We start from the raw sequence: 15,334 nt of genomic DNA, 5'->3' as shown, positions 1-15,334 counted from the left end.
AACTCCAAAAAGAATACTTTTGAATTTACTACATTCAGAATCCAGTGAAATACAAACATTTTGGCCAAAATGCTGAACTTTATTTTGATACCAGGCTACATCATTTTGACACAGATGGTATTATTGTATTCACTTTTGTCAAATATCTTATCCTAGCCTTTCCCCAAAATTTGTGTTTCAGTACAACTGGTGTTCAAAAAATATTAGAAGTAAGCCTTGTACATCAATCAAAGTATATATAAAAACAGTTCTTTTCTTTTGTGCTTGTAATTGACTTAATTTATCAACAGTTAGATCTGATATCCCCTCTAATGTCCTGACCCTTAAGAAGAAATGATCATTATACAAATATTACAGAATACTCAAAGTAACTAGTTTACTGCCAATGTGCATGCAGACTAACATTACTTAAAAGAACGGAACCTCGAATCCAATTAGTCTGAAAATAGTTAACACTCTTGTACATTCATCTTTATTGATTTGTAAAAGCTGTATACACATCTAAAACCCTGAATTTATTTTGTAAAAATAAATCTTTTAGCAATAAATGGCACTATCAAAATCCCATTATTCTCAGGCTATTATGTAGTTATTTACATGCTTTTCAGCAACAGTTGAAAAGAATCTTATAGGACCAAAGCCAGTATATCAAAAAACAAAAACAAAAACAAAAACAAAAACCCTGTAAACTGCATTTATACTGTTGTCGTTTACCTCTATATGAAAATATGGCTACATGCCTCACGTGAATGAGAACAGAGCTGTGTGCTTTGCCACTGTGAGCCAGCAGCACAGTCTGCCATGGGGCCCCACTGGGCTCCACTACATGGTCAGGGCATTCCTCACTGGGCTTTGCTTTCCCAGTGGAACACCTGTGCGGAACGACCTATGGAGAATCATAAAGTGCTATAAAAAAGAGGGCCTAGACCCACACCTGTCTCTGACATCTGGTCTTTTCCTCACTCAAGCAATTTCTGTGTTTTTAGAAAATCATGCCTCCCCCACTAAACATATTTTATATTTGATTTTTAAAAAATCAGTATCTTAAAGTTGGTGAGCTTTGTCAAGGTGGTGTGAGACAGAGACATGAAAAGGTTAAAGGCACAATAAGAGGGAAGTGAATGCTACATATAAAATATATTTCAAGTCTTCTAGGTTACTCAAGTCCAAAACCTTCTGAATTTGAAATTCCAATGATCAATTTCTGTTTTAGGTCCTTTTTGCTCTTGTAGGGGGGAAGGCAAAGTTGATTGAAGCAGGTGTGGGCCACAGGCAACCTAGGGAAAAAAATTTTTTTTACAGATACTAAGTCTCAAAACACATACAGTTTAAGTGCTAAGCTATTGTCAAACACGGCCAAGTCAAACCTAGCTCGCTATTGCCAAGAGGTGGCTCATGAATTCCTTCACTGAACAGATACTTACAGAGTTCCTGCTATGTTTCGGCACCGTTGTTCTAGACACAGGGGTGGGTTTACAGACCAGATGGTCAATGTCCCTGCGCTCGTGCGAACCTTGCATCCTAGAGGCTTTACTGTTGGAGGCAGATCTGAATTTGAATGCTGTCCCTGACTTACTGGCCATGGGATCTTGTCCGAGTGGCTTCATGACTCCATATCTCAGTCCTTGTTACCACAGCAGGGTAAACTATCCAAGTGGGTTGTTTAGTAGACGATTTAAAGAGCTATGTGCATAAAAAGGCCAGCAGAACGGTGGATAATACAACTGTTATGATTATTTCAGTCTTGACTGTCCAAAAATAATAAAAAAGGACACTCCTGGACACCTGACGCCCATGCTTTCAGTGCCGCCACCCTCAGGCAAATGCGGCTTTCGTCCTCCAAATCTTCTGGACCAGCCCTGGTCTTGGCCCTGATGACACTGTTTATCTTCACTCTAGACCGCTACCCTTTTCCTAGGCCCCTCCTTCAGACTTTAGGAACTTCACAGCATCAGAAGGGCCATCAGAGAAGTTAGTGAAAAAGAAAACAGGAAATGTGCCAGGGAAAAGGAGAACATTTTCAAAAGAAAAAAGTTTGTAGGATTAAAAGACTTAAAACTGTCATAATCAGTTTGCATTTATTGTTTGGTCTACAACCAGTGTTGTGCGAAGTGCTTTTATATGCAATGTTTCATTTAAGCCTCAAAGCAACCTAAAAAGTAGTTTTTGTTATCCTCATTTTACTGATGAGGAAAACTAAACATGGGAACATACAGGTTAAGTAATCTGTTCAACACTACGGAGCTGGTAAAGTTGTAGACCTTTGATAATCAAACCCAGTTCAGTCAGACCTCACATCAATACTGTTACCATGTAAAAATTTAACATTCTTATTTAACAAAAATCTAGTGGATCTACAATGGTGATGTACACATCTTTGGTGGACAACTGTATTTCATCTATGTGAATGTCCTACTGCAAATCCTAGAGCTGTGGAAGATTCATGACTAAACCATGGATGCTTACAAAAATACTCTCTGAAATAACAATAGGAAAAGTTTAGGTGTGATATCACTTTTATATCAAATTACATTACTCACATTACTCTATTTATTTATTTACTTATTTTTAAGGTAGGCTCCATGTTGGGTGAGGTAAGCTCCACAGCCCAATGTGGGGGTTGAAATCATGACACTGGGATCAAGACCTGAGCCAAAATCAAGGGGCATTTAACTGACTGAGTCACTCAGGCATCCCCCAGGTTACTCTTCTTAAATTGACAATATTTTTGTTACTCAATATCCTAAAAAATTAATTTCTGTTATATAAATAAATCTATAACCTTTAAAAAACTTCTTCTTCTTTTTAAAAAAGATTTTATCTATCTATTCGAGAGAGAGAGTGCAAGTGAGAGAACACAAGCAGAAGGAGCAGCAGAGGCAGAGGAAGAAGCAGGCTCCCCGCTGAGCAGGGAGCCTGATGCGGGGCTCAATCCCAAGACCCTGGGATCATTACCTGAGCTGAAGGCAGCCGCTTAACTGACTGAGCCACCCAGGCACCCTGCAAAAAAGCTTCTTTTGAATTTTTTTCATTTTTGGTCTTTAATTATAAATCTTATTTAGACATTTCTTAATGTATGTGTGTGTGTGTGTGTAATATATATGTATGTATATAAATATTTGTTTTGTATTTTAATATAATGTTGATGTTGACTGAAATATTCATTCAAGAAACATTAATTGAACACCTAATATGTGTGTGGCTATTTGAAAAATATAAAGATGTATTAGGCATGACCTCTGCCTTGAGGGGCTAAATGACCAAGATAAAGGTGCAAGATGCTAAGTGACATATGATTTCTATAAAATAATTGAGGAGTACATCAAAGGAACAATGATTTTTTTTACTTTACTGAGGAAGTTGATGTGAAAATGGGTCTTTAAGGAGGGGTAGAACTTTCTTGGGTAGAGAGACCCCAACTGAATGTCATATATTAAGAGAACCACTTAAAAGTATGAAAAAAGGAAAGGACAAAATGTGTTGAAGGAATAGCAAAATAGCCTGCTGACTAAAGCCTGGGATAAGAAAGGGAAACTGCTATGTAATCTTGGGGAGAAGACTGTAGAGCTTTATCAGACAGGCTCTAGATTCTAGAGCCTCTACTGAAGAAGAACAGTAAAGCTATTATGGCCCAAGGAAATACCATGAACAAAGCAGTGTTAAGGAAAATGAATTTAATAGATAAAATAATTTAAAAAGGAAGAATCTGAGCAAGTAGACCAGGAAGAAGGCTATTTCAATAAGTTAGGAAGGAGACAAAAAACAACTCCAGCAGGGTGGTGGCCATGGAAAAGGAAAGGGCTGAGTCCAGGTCTAAAATGAAAGGAAGAGCTGACAAAGGTCAGGGAGTAAATTGGGTGGGAGAAAAAACTGATTCGAATAAAAGCAGCGTCTACTCAAATCAGCTTTAAAAATTATAAGATGTTTGGGAAAACAAGTAGATCAGCGTTAACCCATCAATAATATTAGAAAGCAAAGCCATCATTATTACTTTCATATGCAAAGTGCACTAGATTAAAAAAAGAAGGACTACTATTAGAGGATTTCTTGTACTAATCATAATTCAAGTCAAAAAACTCACCTTAATATTTTTAATAAAAAACACCTTTAAATAAAAATGACATTATACAACATACTACTAAAAGCCAGCTAGATTCTAAAAGAGACTACAAAGCATTTGACTTAGCAAAGTAAAAAGTTGATAGAAAGGAATTATTACTGTTGGTAAATCTCAAAAATGAATAGAGAACTTTAATACATATACGTTCTACTCTCTCATGTCAAGGTTTTATTTACTCTGAAGATTTTTTTGCTATAAAAATGACTTCTGATCGAAAGAATCCTCTAATTCCAAACAAATATGTTGTTGTTGTTATTATTATTAGCAAAGCTTGCAGATTAAAAAAATAAAATTACAATCTGGAAATTTACCAGTTAGTGGAAGTTTCATTCTTTGAGATTTTAAAGTTCAAGTCAGCCATCCCTCCTACAGGTACTCTGTCACTTCCTGTAGTAAAATGTAGCAACTTCTTTTGAAGATCAAGAGGAAATCCAAGCACAACATCCCAGAAATATCTAGAGAACACCAAAGGAAATTTATATAAAATGTCTTGTCAAAAATTCTGCCGATCAGAATAAAGTAACATAAAGTAAGCTTTAAGGAAAAAACTCCCTTAAACATATGCAATAGCCCTTAATGTGAAGTTAAGGAATGGCAAGCTTCTATATATGAATCAGATTCTTGACTAACATTATTATGAAAGTAACCTATTTTTTTTAACATCTTAATTTTATTTTTTCAGTGTTCCAAGATTCATTGTTTATGCACCACACCCAGTGCTCCATGCAATCCATGCCCTCTTTAATACCCACCACCAGGCTCACCCACTCCCCCCACAACCCTCCCTTCCCAAACCCTCAGTTTGTTTCTCAGAGTCCACAGTCAGTAACCTACTTTTTAAAGTAGGCTCAGTGCCCAGCGTGGAGCCCAGTGTAATGCTTGAGCTCACCACCCTGAGATCAGGCCTGAGCTGAGATGAAGAGTCAGATGCTTAACCAACTGAGCCACCTAGGCACTCCAAAGGTAACATCTTTATAGAATTATAAAAGTAGTTTAACAGTAGATGGTACAAAAGCCATTTTTCTCCTATATAATTTACAAGTTTTATTTTTATTTTTTTTCAGCACAGTGCTAGTAAAATGCTATTTGTAAGTAGAGCATCCCCCAAATTCTAGAACCAAAGTCATTTTTTAAAAAAGCAAAATCTTGGGACACCTGGGTAGCTCAGTAGGGTAAGTATCTAACTCTTACTTTCAGTTCAGGTCATGATCTCAGGGTCATGAGATCAAGCCCCATGTTGGGCTCTGCACTGGGTGTGGAGCCTGCTTAAGATTCTCTCTCTCCCTCTCTCCGTCCCTGCCCCACCCCAGCTCCTGCCATCTCTTTCTAAAAATAGATTAAAAAAAAATCTTTATACTTTTGTAGAGACTTATTTATACCACTTTCTCCCAAGGGGACTGCCAAGTGCTTTCTCATATTTAATATTCTCATGTTACTTTCTAAAGATAAAATAAGACAGGACTACAATATTTCAGCTAACTTATACAAACAGGCCCCACTCTCTCTCATTCCCCCTCCGGCAATCTCCATCTCAGCAGCAGGGTGTGCTGACCTTATCGTTAGGTCTGTTTTTGCGTAGCCATCGTACTGAGTACTTCTCTGCAGAGCGTGCATGTCCAGTTCCGGACTTCCACAGACCAGAATTTCAACTTCTTCTGGGCGAAGCAGCTGCCAAGAATTATTTTCCAAAAATGATAATAAAAAGTGATGATTAAATAAATGAAAGTGGAACTGTCTTCACTGAATCGAATTATAAGACACATGACTTCTTTATAGTAAATCAAGTCATTTTTATTAAGGAAAAAAAAATCTCCATTTTAGTTTTCTACTGAGGTTAAGATACTTTTGCTTCTGAAAGTTTATAAATCTTGTCAAACTATTAGGCTCTCCCTTTTGCAAACAGTAATTAGCAGTTTGCCAGAAAAACAAGCAGATGACTAAGCATGAATTCAAATGACAACTCTTCCCTGCCCCTGCCCCTGCCCTCGCCCCCCCAAGCCTGCTTGAAACTCTCAGCTATTCCAGCCTCCTTCCAATATCCCACACGCCTCCCAGGTGCACTGCAGAGTCTGGGTACTTGGTTATAGTCTTCCTGGTGTAGTTCACTGGGTTTTTCACCTACGTAACATTAATTTGTAAATTGAATGTTAATTTGTAAGTTGTCTCTCACCTGAAGAGATTAAAACTTAAGAGTGGAGACCACGCTGTGTCATTTAATTCTTATTTTCCCTCCTCCACCCCCACAACTAGCAGTGTGCCCCAGACAAAACCCAGTTAGAGCTCAATAAAGTGCTCCTTTTTCAGCAGTGCTTTTAAAATACCGGACAGAGGTTACCTTAAAACCAGCTCTTTCCTGTAATAATATCTCAAATGGAAGACCCTACTCCAAACGCTCATACTAAAACTGAGGGGGAGATACTCGTGGCCTGACAGAGCGCCCGCTGTGGAGCTGGTGTGAAGTGCAGGGCTTCATTAGAAGACTTTGCCTGACTTTTATCTGACACAGTGTTCTGAATGGCAGCTGACCCACCTTCACATGGCTAAGGCATGTCCAACCAACCAGAGTGCATCATGACTCTGAGGACAAACTACTTCCTATGGGCAAAAGGTAACTCAGAGTTGCAGCAGGAAGCAGTTATAGATACGTTCCTTAGTCAGAAGCTATGGCTTCGGCCGGGCAGCTTATGTATAACTGTTTTCTGTGCTTTGTTCCTTGAGCCTATGGGAATCTCGTCATCTAATCTTAAGGAAAATTCTTAAAACCCCAAAAGACATAGTACAAGACAGAGCCCAAGGAAAGAAAAAGGGAGTTGACTGGTCTTTTCTCCCATTAGAGAATTAAGGCCAAAGAAGAAAACTATTTTTATTTATAGCTCTACCTTCGAAAAGTAAAAAAAAATTCTATTTTAGAAGCTTATCTATTTCAGGACTTATTTGTCAATATTACAGTATTACAAAATCTAACCGAAAGCATAATTTAGTTTTAAACTCACCATCAGGGCATTTGAAGCACACACACTATGAAATCCATAATAAAAGGCAGCAAACTGCTTATAGATGGATTTGTTGAGAAGAAAGTCAATATAAAGCTGCACATATTCTGGAAGGCAATTTTACATTCATTAGATAGTAAAAGTAAGTGGTAAACATTCATGCATTTCAATTAAGAAATGCTGTCTCCTTACCTTTCCTATTTTGATTGGTAACTGGAATTTTATCACCACCTGGCTTTAAATTGTAGGATTTAATGATTCCAAATTCTTCTTGAAAAACCTGTTGGGATATTCCAACACAAGATATTTATTGGTATGGTTAATCTAATAATAGGCTTCAACGAACAGTTTTGTATAAATTTAAGAACAGGTCCCCACCCCACCGATCTACAAACTACCGGGACTTAACCCTCTCTGTTGAGCACAGTTGAATACCTTACTGCTGTTCATCAACTAGTATGGCCATTTAGATAATACTCAGGACTTCGGAGCTGTGTGGATTACTCTGACTTCCATCTCCCAATTACTGTTAGAGGAGAGGAAATGAGACCATTTTGGTCTGATCCACTAGTTTCTGCTCCTAACTTCTTGCACTGAAGCTACAGGAGAGGCTTATTTTTAGAAGCTGAAAAGCTGAGAGGAAGTAGCTAAGCCAAGGGCATATGCCAGGTGCCTAGCAGAGTACCTGCACCCTGGGGAGCTTCTTTAGGCACTTTCCTTGACTGGTCATCTACATGGGTCTGCTGCACTATCTCTGCTTTATCAGGTTAAGAGCCCTTATGATATGGGATGGTGTGTGTTAATCACACACTACAGATTAATCCTTGTTCATCTCTTCTAATGATAGGTGTTGAATAACAAGTGGCATTTTTCACATATGAAATACATGGTTAACAAAAAGCTATTTGCCCTGAACAGTACCTGGAACGTTGAATAGAAATCTTCTTCAACATTGCCTTCATAGGATAGGAGTTCACTTAACCCATGGGCCAACTCCTGTAAAAAGATATCCGTTACCTGTGTTTTTAATCAAATACTACTACCTAAAATAGTTGAGCAGATCTACCATAGTGAACTCACATGTGAAATAGAGTAGATACGCTCTTTCAGATTTCGAACTAAAGATAATATTTGGGATATATTTTTCCAGGGCACAAAATGTTTGTTAATGATTTCTACCATGTGAAAGGCTTGAAAAACTCACTGGGAAAAGTCATGTAAGAGGAAAACATCCAGTTCAAATGAGAGAGGCATAACTCTGGGATCTGTTCTGATGCAGCAAGAGAAGAGCGCAGTCTCCATCAAAATTCACTGCTGTCAGCAACATTATTATTTATGAATTTGTAGTATTTCTCAACGTATATTCTTAAAAAATCTGTTGTCTTAGGATTCATCTTTTAAGTATAAAAACACACAGTTCATACATGTTAAGTTGTTTCTACATTTCAGTTACAGTGCCCGTCTCTCTACCCAAAAAGTTGGGAACAGCGGAAGAAGTATTTTCCTGTAACTCATGTATCCATGAACAAACATTTACAAACAGAAAAACTGACCCAATATTTAAAAATATTTTTCAGGTTTTATGAAAAAAAAATAAAGTTTTTATTTATTTTAAATTAGTAGAGGAAAAGGTAAACAGCATAAAATGTTATATACTTATATACTTACATACTTAAAAACATAATAATTTTTTGTTCTGTTAAAACCAGAAATTTTTATATAAATCTAGGCTGGCACAGTTGGCATACTGCTTCAATTATTAATAAAAATCATGAGCACTGAAAATTATAATTGGGATTTTGCAGTTTTTAAGAATGCCACAGACTAGCAGGTAAACCCAGGGGAACAGACTTACCATCATCTTTCAGAGATGAAATTTTTAAAGACAAAATACAAAGTCAATAGGTTATGAAGTTATATATTTAGATCTGTTTTTATTTGGGACTATAGGCCCTTTATTTCCAGACTTTGTATTTTCAAGCCCCTATTTTTGTTGAGATTTTTTTTTTTGTTTACCTATACTGTCAATCTTAGACTCTTAACCATAATATGCTAGTTCTAAAATACTATTAATCACCTGTATAAACTTTTTATGATTTTGTAAACCTGTGATTAGATAAAGAGTGTGTGAATATACTGAATACAGTTTTTACACAGCATTTGAGTACTCTGCCTGGTCTTATTTAATACAATATATCTGGGAGTGACTTAAGCAGAAGAGATATATCATAGTCGCTGCTTCAAGGATATGCTTGAGGCTCCTCTGTTCTCATCTAAAACCCTGAAGTGTAATTTTCATAAAGCTGTGGTTGGGAAGATTTCTTATTGTTGCCACAGGACAATCCCAGTGGTTTGTCTAAGGAAACAGTGGACTATTACTGCATTTATTAGCATCACAGTATAGGAATCTTGATTCATTACTAAAGGGCCAACATAAGAATATGAAATTAACACAGTGAAATCTTCAGCTCCATAATATAAAACAATATTTCAGTGTAGTCATTCATAAAATATCCATTATTAACTCAAAAAAAAAAAAAAAGCTGGCTCTAAATGAGCCATTTTGAATAGTTTTAATCATAAAATTAGGCATTTTATTGGCAAAAACCGGTAATAAAATTAGAAAATTGGTAAAAAATTTGACAGAAATTTAATATATGCAATTAAAAAATTACAAAAATCTAAAATGAGATGGTAACTCAGAGACTAGTGTATTCCTTACATTTTACATGTAAGAAAATTAAGTGAATAATCCAGAGTCATAGCTAGTATGTTGCAGATATAAGACTACAGAAAAGAGAACTTTGTTGGTTTTTTAAGATTTTATTTATTTATTTATTTATTTGAGATAGAGAGTGAGAGCATGAGCTGGGGGCAGTGAGAAAGGGAGAAGCAGTTTCCCCACTGAGAAGGGAGCCTGACTGCAGGGCGATTCCAGGATCCTGGGATTGTGACCTGACCGATGCTTAACAGACTGAGCCACCCCGGCGCCCTGAGCTTTCAGTTTCTTAATCAGAGCCTGCTCTATTAACTTGTGCACTCTCATATCATACTATTTTTTTTTAACTATTAAGTCATTTTTGTTTTGTTTTGTTGAGAGTGTGCATGCTCCAGCAGCGGAGGGTGGGGGGGGGGGGGCGGGCGCGGGGGGGGGGGGGGGAGGGGGGGGGTGCTGGCAGAGGGAGAGAGAGAGAACCTTAAGCTGGTTCCACACCCAGCACAGAGCCCCACTTGGGGCTCAATCTCATGACCCTGAGATCATGAGCTGAGCCAAAATTAAGGGCCAGATGCCCAACTGACTGAGCCACCCAGGCACCCCACTATTAAGTCTTTAAAAATGTAGATTTATGCCCTTAATTGAAAATATCCTAAACCAACTTCCAAAATGTGTCTGATATCAAACCTCTGGGGAGTATGAAGAAGAGTTTTCTAACCAAACATGTTCTGGAGAGATTTCTCAACTCAACAGGGAGTCACCAACCCTACACCAAACTCACTGGATCATTAAAACACAGGGATATTTAGGTAGGAATACTTAGCAACAGAGATTCTCCCCATCTAGGCTATTTGCTAAAGATATCACCGAGAATTTCTGCTGACCAAAAGGTACCAAACTGAGCTATAAAAAACATTATTTTAGGGGACTGTCAGAAGAATATGTATAGAATCCACTCCTCTACTAAATTTTAATCTTTGATTATATTTGATGATGAGAAATCTAATTTCTGAGGGGAAGAATATTATAAGAGACAGTACCACAAAATTCATTTGTTGCATTTATTTTAGAGATTTTTTTGCAGATACTGTTACTGATACTGCATAGTATCATCTTAATAAGAATCCACAGATGTAATCAATTACTAAGGGCTTTATTATCTCATTTAATTGCCCCATATGTAAGTTTTGCTATCCCATTGATCACATAAGGAAACTAGAGCTCAAAAAAGGTTAAATAACTTAGCCAAGTTCACAGAGCTAGTAAGTGGCAGAGCCTGGATTCTAATCTGTTTCTCTCTCCTTCAAAATCTGTTCTGCTGTGCTGTAAGAGCTTAGGAGGGCAGCAAAGTGGGCGATATCTCTCTGTGAGGAAGAAGAAAGCTAGATGAAAAAGGAGATGGGTTACATACATAGAGAAAATATACTTAAAAATAAGAACAGCATTAGGCGAAGAAAGACTTCAGGTGGAAGAGAAATGATTTATCATTAAGGAGTAAGCATTAAGGAATAAGCTAATAACGTTATACTTACAGGCATAATTTGACACAAGTCGTCAGTGGTCACACTGCAGATGCCTACTGGTATATTTTGATCACTAGGAATGATGGGAGGGCTCAATAATTTCTTGTAACAGCAGGGGGGGAAACGAATATCCAAGGTAATGCTGTTATAAACAGCTAGTCCCATAAGCTATGCATACTGAATGTTAAGCATTAACATAAAATCCATGACAACAAATGAGTTTTGAATTATGCATCAGTCTATTTCTTGCATACTTCTTTCAGATCTAACACAGACTTGAATTAATCCCACATACTTCCTTTTATCTTGCCTTTATTTTACACAATGTAATTCCTTGATTACCAAGAGTCATGTGAAAAGGGGGGAGGTTGGTTGATAGTATTTGATGATTTCTCCAGAAAAATTTATCTAAGATCACAGCAGACAGCAATTTCAAACATTTCATAAATTACGTGACATACAAGAAAACATCTTCTAAATTTATTCTAAGTTTAAATGATGATGGTGATTTTGTAAGTAGTAGAAGCAATTTATTCAGAACTCAATGCAGAACACACTCCTAATTTCGGTGATCATTTTAACTATTTTAAAACTAAATACAGACAGCCGAATTGCATAAACATACAGACATGGACACACACACACACACACACACACATATGCTATTGATAGGCTAACATGACAATTATAATCTTACGGAAATACTTGAAAGGCCTTTATTACTTGGAGTGTACACAAAGTGTTCAGGTTAAAAGCTACAGATGTTGTCTATATAAACCCTGCCCAGTTATATTTTATTTATTACTTTTATAGCAGAATGTAAGTCATCCATTTGCTGAAAGAGGGGTTTTAAATGTCTTATTTCAGCTGTGAAATAAAGATTATTATATCAAGTTATTAAGAAAGTCATTAAGTTTATGGGCTCAAAAGGAAATCTAAACATATGGGCTGGATAAATTACTGAAAATTATTTTTAAAAATTGGAAGACAATGAGTATTTCAATTTGCCAAGGCAGAATGAAAAGTTAATAGTAACTTAAGGAATAAACAGATATATTATTTTATAGGTAACTATATCAACAGAGACCGAGTAGTGTATTCAAGGGAAAGACACCGAGAAGGAGATCTAATATGCTTCCACACTTGTGCTCACGGCTACAATGACAGTGACCATAATACTATGATGGTTACCAATTATGATCATCTACCACAGTGACAAGTTCTAAGCATTTTTAATTAAAAATTTAAAAAAAATTATAACTCTAAAGGCAGGTTTTTTGCAGATGAGGAAGCAGGCCCATAAGATTTGCCACAGGGCAGCTTTATATGCAGACTACAAGGTTTCATTTCACACTAAGTCAGTCCGTGCTGGCTGAAGCAAGGACGAGATGGAGGATGGGGCAATTCTGCTGGACCACTGAGGCATCAGGTGGTACAAAGAGGGTAGATTTTGAAAACCTTCTTTCAATCCCCCTTTTGGTAAAAGCAATTCTAGTTTTTAAAAAATTGTTATATTATGGCTCTTCATGCAATCTTTAAAACATTTTATAATTATTATTACAGGTTTCACCATAACATTTCCTGTAAACTCCAAAGTCTTACTATATTTAAAACTGAAGTATTAGGGATGCAATGCTGGCAGAACTACTAGAACAACAAATCTTTGGTCCTGAAACTGAAAGTGAAAATATATACAGAACTAACTATATTTTCTCAATAGAGAATGCACGTTCTCAATTTTTATTTCTCACTTTTGACAGATCTATCACCTACTTACATGATCATAATCCATTACCAAATCCTATTTTTCCTGTGAATTATCATGATTTTTCAGCATCAATCTCACTTTCTATAGTTTTTTTTGTGAGTGTGCATGTGAGATAAATACACATAATAATGAGATAGTAGTTATAATCAGTTAATTTTAAATTTAATTAATTAACTTGAAATATGCAGCATGTGTAAATATGCTGAATGTGCTCGCTCTTTCGGGTAATCCTTGAATAGGAACTAATGACTACTGCAAAGGAGGCCAATTAGTAAACTTATGATTTTATGGATAACAACATTCTAAAAATGTGATTTAAGCTAAGTAAGATTTAATACTGCATTATAAATATTAAAAAGTCAAAATAATCATCCAAATCTAAGCTGTGATAAGAATATAAAGTATGACAAACATTTATCAGGGAATTCAAAAAGCTCAAAGGGTAATGAGAAGTATTGGTGACTCAGGCCTTCAATGAAACTGAAACATTCAACAAACGATTCCTGTAGAGAACACTGTAAAAACAGACGTTTAAGAATTGATGAGCACTCCATATTATGGAACTTGGTGCTCTGGACTTTTGGACATGACGACATATGTATAATTTCAAATTAGATTTACCATCTTAACGTGCTGTTTTCTCCCTGTTAACTTTTCTTCTATCCTCTTTCTCAATTTTACTATACTTTCCTCAGGATTTATTCCAACAAATGCAGCTGAACATTCCAAGCCCTCTCTAAGATCACTCCTGATTCCTTTGCTGAAGATGTCCTCTGGAACTCCCAGGATGCCCTCTGTTTCAGTCAAGGGGCCTGCACACTCCTTTGTACCACGTCCAGGACAATGCAGCCTAGTTTCTAGCCATTCTCCCAGTCTGTGTCCTACTCTCTCTAGCCTTGTGCTCATCAGATAGAATGGTTCCATTTTTAAACCTCTGCCTTTTCTGGGAAGAATACACTGACTCTTTTCTTTCTCAGAACTCCTTAGCATTTAATGTCAGAGTCATGAGTCTCTGGGAACTGGGGACCTTGAATTGATGGTCATCTGCCCAGCTAGATGGTAAATTTTTTTTTTTCAAAGATTTTATTTATTTATTTGACAGAGAGAGAGAGAGATCACAAGTAGGCAGGGAGTAGAGAGGGGGAAGCAGGCTCCCCACCGAGCAGAGAGCCTGATGTGGGGCTCAATCCCAGGACCCTGAGATCATGACCTGAGCTGAAGGCAGAGGCTTAACTCACTGAGCCACCAAGGCGCCCCCTAGATGGTAAACTTCTTAAAGCTGGATATTTTCCCCTCCTTTAACTTAGGTATCTCTGGTGCATGCTCACTTATTTACTATTCTCTCCTTTCTTCCTCAATTGTATTTCTTAGAATTAAAAAAGTTAATGTGGCAGTTATCTTTTCCAATCTCCTATCCAATGCAGGAATGTACTCTCTACTACAACCTGATAGGAATCAGAGGATGGCAGAAGGATTTGTATAATTTAAAAAATACTATACAATAATGCCATATACTTTAAATATTCCCATTCCATTCAGTTTTTAAGTTTTATGGAAGTTTCCAGATTCAAGGGCATTTTAAAGGCCTAGATTTAATTTCCACAATTTCAATTTATTAAACTAAGCAAAACAAGCACAAAGTAAAAGAACAGAAAAATAGTTCATTACAAATGGAAAAGATACTTCTAATTTTAAAAATGTCCTAATTTTCTGAGAAATCAGATAACATGTGAAATAAGAAATAACTTTATATTGAGATATTTTCAGAGAAAAATATAAAAAATTTGTATTTCCTTTTAATTGAGTCTGGTGATATCATATAGCTGTGATACGGCAAATAATTGAAAATCTATTAGTAATTTTGACAAGATTGTTAAATCTGAATAAAAGGCTTAATGTGAAAAGCTTTCCAAAATTCAGATAAAATTCAAAATCTCTAGTGTACTAGCACCTCCTAGTGGAATGTTTAAAGGATACAATTCCAACCAATCGGAATTCAGAATAGTTATCACATTTAAAACTGCTAAACCAATGGCAGTGTGAATCCTTGTGATATGTAAACATGCCTGAAAAAAAGAAACATAATTTTATTAACAGGACTGATTAAAAAAATCAAAGTACTAAAAATGTAGATACCATCTCCTCTATTAGAAATAAGACATTTTAGCAATAGTTCCATTACAAACCATCTTTCATGTTAAAATATATAAAATA

At 36.4% G+C, this 15,334-nt stretch overlaps 1 protein-coding gene across 3 annotated transcripts in view; it reads right to left on the bottom strand.

Annotated features, from left to right (window-relative positions):
* Window positions 1-663: 663 nt before the first annotated feature.
* LOC111145082 (HECT domain E3 ubiquitin protein ligase 2) overlaps window positions 664-15,334 on the bottom strand; it is a 76,595-nt gene continuing 61,924 nt past the window's right edge. For 2 of the 3 annotated variants that reach the window (XM_022499711.1, XM_022499709.1), the window contains 8 exons: window positions 15,098-15,186; window positions 11,362-11,520; window positions 8,035-8,109; window positions 7,306-7,393; window positions 7,114-7,220; window positions 5,673-5,788; window positions 4,432-4,575; window positions 664-1,277 (listed from right to left, as the gene is read on the bottom strand). In XM_022499711.1, coding sequence (XP_022355419.1) covers window positions 1,157-1,277; window positions 4,432-4,575; window positions 5,673-5,788; window positions 7,114-7,220; window positions 7,306-7,393; window positions 8,035-8,109; window positions 11,362-11,520; window positions 15,098-15,186 — 899 coding nt within the window. In that variant the 3' untranslated portion in view covers window positions 664-1,156. The remainder of the gene's footprint in view (window positions 1,278-4,431; window positions 4,576-5,672; window positions 5,789-7,113; window positions 7,221-7,305; window positions 7,394-8,034; window positions 8,110-11,361; window positions 11,521-15,097; window positions 15,187-15,334) is intronic. The other variant, XM_022499710.1, reaches the window with a different exon arrangement.

This window comes from Enhydra lutris, unplaced genomic scaffold (assembly GCF_002288905.1).
Source record: "Enhydra lutris kenyoni isolate GAN:26980312 unplaced genomic scaffold, ASM228890v2 scaffoldscaffold12, whole genome shotgun sequence".
NCBI classification, from domain to species: domain Eukaryota; kingdom Metazoa; phylum Chordata; class Mammalia; order Carnivora; family Mustelidae; genus Enhydra; species Enhydra lutris.
Note: the sequence above shows the minus strand (reverse complement) of the source record. Positions and strands in the feature narration are given on the sequence as shown.